This window comes from Papilio xuthus, unplaced genomic scaffold, assembly GCF_000836235.2.
Source record: "Papilio xuthus unplaced genomic scaffold, Pxut_1.1 DF828142.1, whole genome shotgun sequence".
NCBI classification, from domain to species: Eukaryota; Metazoa; Arthropoda; class Insecta; order Lepidoptera; family Papilionidae; genus Papilio; species Papilio xuthus.
Window position 1 is genome coordinate 5,264,632 of NW_013530507.1, and position 5,587 is coordinate 5,270,218.

The window sequence follows — 5,587 nt, forward strand, 5'->3', positions numbered from 1 at the left end:
ATAATAGGTAACAACGTGTTCAAATAGCATTTAAAATCTTATCAGTCTGCAATTGATAAAAACAATAAATACTCGATCTTATCTCTAACATTCTATCAAAAGTAAGCATGTGGTAAAACGAAATCTGTTCAATAATATTTAAAAGTTGTAAATGAATGAAAAAGAAAAACTAAATTTTACAAAAAGAAAATGAAGTTATTCATATTAATCTGTTTAATTACTTATTTTCAACAATCAAACACAAATGAAAATAATGTGAAAGTTAAAATTCCGCAAGGTGAACTGGCAGGAAAAATAGACAAAACGCTATTTAAAAACCTAAGCTACTATTCATTTAAAGGTATACCATACGCGTTACCACCAACAGGAGAATTAAGATTTAAGGTAGGCTTAATTTTTTTATCTTTTAATAAGATTTTATGTTTAAAATTATGTACATTTACACAATAACTTTGACAGGCACCGGTTAGACATGACAAATGGGACGGAGTCTATGAAGCATTCACCGAGAAACCAACTTGCTTACAATTTAGTTCTCGACAAAGAAATGGAGAATCCTTTGGCATATCAGGATCAGAAGATTGTCTCTACCTCAGTGTATTTACACCTAATCTTGAAGGTTCAGCTCCTGTAGTAGTATTCGATTACAATGATAATTTCAAAACTGGATTTAATGGAACAAAAACATATTCTCCGGACTTTTTTGTAGAAGAAGGTGTGATAGTTGTAACAATCAATCATCGTCTTGGATTATTTGGATATTTAACGACAGATGACGACGTTATCCCTGGTAATAATGGATTACGAGATTTTATTTTGGGTCTGAAGTGGATCCAGGATAATATTAAACAATTTGGAGGTGATCCTAATAGGGTAACACTTATGGGTAATAGAGGCGGAGCTGTATTAATTGATGCGCTTTTGTATTCTGCCAAAGCTAAAAATCTATTTAGCGCCGCAATCTTACAAAGTGGGACATCCATTGAACCCTTTTTATTTTATGACAAACCAAGAGAAGCGGCATTTGAACTCGGTGAGTTATGCGACATAAATGCAACAGACAGTTTTTCTTTATTGGAAGGATTGCAGAAAATTGATGCAGAAACTTTAATCACAAAGGATGTCAGCGTCTCAGACACAACCTTCGATTTGGCACAACTGGTTATTCAACCTTTTAGTCCAATTGTGGAGATGAACAATCCAGATGCTGTTTTAACATCATTGCCGGAGAATGGAGTTGTCGTTAATGATGTCCCCATCATAATTGGAATGAACTCCAGAGAAGGTCTAGATTTGGCATCACCTTATATATTTGAACCAAGATTACTTACGGAATATAGTCAAGATTTTTTCGTACATCTTCCAAAAAGGACTGGATTTCAATTCGATCGAAACAGTTCTGTATTTCAAGAAGCGGTAAAAGAAATACAAAACTTTTACTTCGAAGAAGGTTACTTATATTACAACAACATCCTAGAGTATGCAGTGTACGTTGGAGATGTTCTTCAAAATTACGCTTTGAATCTTGCGGCAGAAAAATTGAGTAAAGATCTCAAGTCATCAGTTTATTACTACGTTTTCGATTTCCGAGGATCATTAAACGAAAATATTGAATACATGTACCGACGTATCAGATTTCCGATAGAAAATTGGGGAGCCACAATAACTGACGAGTTGTGCTATTTGCATCTTTGTACCAGAATTAAAAACAATTATATTAAACTTCGTAAATTGTTAAGCGAACAACCCGATATGAAAGTATTGAAGAATATGGTGCGCTTGTGGACAAATTTTGCAAAACATCGGTAAGTGCTTGTTTTCAAAGAAACTAAACGGTAACTATAGTAGAACACTAGATGTCGCCCGCGACTCTGTCCCCGCGAAAATAAAAAAAAGTAGTCTATGAGTTCTTCCAGACTATTTTCTCTGTCAGTGTCTCTAAATTTGAGCGAGGTCCATGCAGCCGTACTGGAGATTCCTTCAAACAAACATCCATCTATCCATCCGTCCATCTAAACATTGGCATTTATATTATTACTAATTTAAGATGATTCATAGATTTAAGAGTTTATGTATTCATAGAAATAAGGTTGTGAAATTATATTTCCTATGTTATTTTGGTTTCCAATATTAAAACGTAGCTATTTAAGATTAATTTTACTTGTTTTAATTTTAATGACAAAAGGAACGATTTGTGACAATTGCATTGTCTTCGTCATCGTCAATTATATCAAAATTTGAATGGGATTTTTGTTGCACTTTACTAATACTCGGAAATGATAATACGATGGAGATTGTCACAAATATCAGACTCACTGTCCTAATTTCCTAGCTTATTTCGTGTTGAATATACGAAGAAAATCTAAATGTTATAACATAATAACATATTCGATTTTTCTTGCAAAACAAAATCTATTACTTACAATCTTTACTCGTTTTCAGAAACCCAACACCCGATGTCAGTGATGAATTACTTAAAAATTTCACATGGCAGCCACTCAGCAAAGAAAAGAACAACTACCTTCATATCAACAAAAAACTTCGAATGAAGGAAAATCCTATGGGTGAACGCGTTAAATTTTGGGATGATTTTATTGCTAAGTATTCCACAATGGCTATAAATGGTGTCGTAAAAGATAAGAATCACGATGAATTATGAAAAATAAATTAAATTGATTTTCTATTTTAAGACCTTACTTTATTATTTTTACCAAACATATCTCAACCTGTCTTTGACTAAAATTTCATTAAAAAAAAACATTTGATCTTCTTCATAAGATTTAAGTTATTTTCCGGCGTCTCATTAGTAAGTCTTATACAAAAAGAAGTAAAATAAAGCTTAGCTTGCTATTAATGAATTCGACATAGTCAGCTTTGGGCAAGGTCAAACATGCAGCGGAACCGGTCCATGCAACTAACAACCTTGTCATGCGACTTGCATCAATGCCCTTACGATCGTGACATCGATATCAAACATTGTATATAATACAAGTAACTGTAATACACTAGTACTTCTTACTAATATTATAAATGTGAATGTCTGGATGAATGGATGGATGTGTGTGTATTTGAAGGTATCTCCACAACGACCGAATGGATCTCGCTGAAATTTGGCATAGATAGACTGGAAGAACACATAGGCTACTAATTGATTTTTTTTCATTTCGCGTGGACGGAGTCGCGTCGACATACTCTTATTTAGTGGCACTCTTATATATTTGAATTCTATTTTAAATTAATTAAATAATTTACATTTTTTTCTTCAACCTACATATAAAAACCAAAACAAAAACTTAATGGTTACCTAATATTATCTGTAAGTTTTTGTTTGGTAAAAATATAACGAATCATTGGAAATAATCATCAGTGGAAGAACCATTAGCGGAAAATTATATACAAACTAGCCTATTATTTGCGACTCCGTTCGCGGGGGATGTGTCTATGTGTACAGGCTACTAATAAAAAACTTAATTAATGAATAATTTACCGATATCTTTCTATCTTTGATGATTATTTGATATGATTTATTATATTAACTTATTTCAGGTTATGTTCTACATCCATGCCAAATTTCAACATGATCTATAGAGCCGCTCTGTAAATATCTTCTAACATACACTCATCCATCTAAACTTTCACATTTATAATATTAGCAAGACTATATCCATTTTACATTTTTGTTACGACTATTACTCTAAGTACGGCAATTAGAATAAAAATGTAATATGAGTAGAAATAACGTATATTATAAACTTAACTCTTAAAACGAAGCTAAGGTAAATTAATGTAATCTTATTTCTTACTACATCTTACTAATATTATAAATGCGAATGTTTAGATGGATGGTCGATGTTGTTTGAAGGTATCGCCAGACGGGCTAAGCCGATCTCGATAAAGTTTGGCATACAAGTAGAACATAGTCTGGAAGAACAAATAGGCCACTAATTATGTTTTTTTTATTCCGCGCGGACAGAGTCGCGGGTGACAGCTAATGTCGTAATAATTTAAAAACCTATTACAGCATTAATCTATTAAGGTTTTGTTTCGATTTTAAATCATTTTTTTTTATAATTTGAAGCTTATCTTTCTCAAGGGATTTATTTTAATAGTTATTTTTTAAGTTATATTTAATAGCTTTGGACTTTTACCACTTATGGGACCTCTAGCAAGATTCTATCTATAAAATTTTTGTTTCATAAATGTGTTTTATACAGCATGTTACTTAAAAAAACTTATCGTAACATCTAAAAGACAAAAAATCCTTGGGCTTAGTTCCTTTTTACGTCAATTCCATGTGTACGGTATTAAAAGGCCAGCGACTTTTTAATAAAATTACAGTCGTACGCGGCTAGTCGCATGAATAAATGGGTATTAGGTTAAGACTGTATTATTAAAATAATGGTGATGCGATCTACCACCTAGCCGCTATAGTACACTCGTTTATTTCACACAAAAAAAAATCCGGTTCCATCAACAAAAAATATATTATCCGCTTATACATCAACTATGCGGAACAAAACAGTGTTTTTATAACGAATTTAACCTTTGAATTTTTTACCTAAATAATTGTTAGATTATTAATTAAGTATATTTTAAGTGCTCGTCTCGAATAGATTAATTCGTTTATTTTTAAGTTAGAAAAATAAAAAAAACATCCTGTATTAACATTAAAAAAAAGAAGAATCCTGTTTTAAAAACAGTTTGGAACTGCTTCTCAAGTTTTAATGAGATGAAAAAGAACTTTAAGAAAATTCTTACAATATAACTCCTTCGTAGAATTTTTTTCTCCTCGTCCTTTAGAAAAAAATAGCAAAGGTACTGGCCAGTATGTCACGTCTTTGTCAGAATGTTTAATTCTGCACTTAACATTTTTATCACAATAATGTTTAAGTTTTGTACTAAAAAGAGTGACAAATATAAGTTTTTACAATAGTTACCGTAGTAATAATCGATATAACAAATTTAAAGCGTAACATAACTCGGTTAATTTTAGTTAATCAAATAAATCACTCGGTATTACGTGCACGATGTCACAAACAGGCGTTTAATGTAGACAACAGCCATGTAATTGTATCAGGAAGTTGGAGAACGTAACGCGTTAACACGTGACTTACCGTGGCTTTCTGAGACCAAAATCCCCGTTTGAAACATGTTGTTATCTCTTTTTTGTCAAAGATGAATGACAGGGATGACACGTGTATAGCCTCATTAGACGGACGTATCCACTGTTGTTTTCCACACCAAATACTTGTATAAATATACAAAATATAATTTCTATCATTCGCTTTGAAAAAGAAATCAGTGGAAAAATTCTATAAATGATAATTGTAATTAATAATTTAATCCTAATAAACTAAAAGCCTATTCAATTATACAAAAAGAAATTAACCAATAACATTTTAGTATGTGTTTGGGTAATTGTGATGGAACGAATTCGGGGCAGATTTCTAGTGACAGATAAAACTAGCTTTTTAAACTGAATAGTGCTCAGATGTCAATCACAGAGCAATTTATAATTCTCATTTGATTTGAATAACTTCTAACATCAAGCAAGTTAATATAAAAATATTATAAGATACTTAGATTG

General features: G+C 31.7%; 1 protein-coding gene across 1 annotated transcript; it reads left to right on the plus strand.

Moving 5' to 3' along the window:
• The first annotated feature begins 100 nt into the window (after nt 1-100).
• Nucleotides 101-2,691, plus strand: LOC106114186 (esterase E4). The gene is made up of 3 exons (XM_013307289.1): nt 101-384; nt 460-1,805; nt 2,443-2,691. Exons 1-3 carry the CDS (start codon nt 190-192, stop codon nt 2,657-2,659), a joined length of 1,758 nt encoding a protein of 585 aa, XP_013162743.1. The 5' UTR covers nt 101-189; the 3' UTR covers nt 2,660-2,691.
• Nucleotides 2,692-5,587: the final 2,896 nt, after the last annotated feature.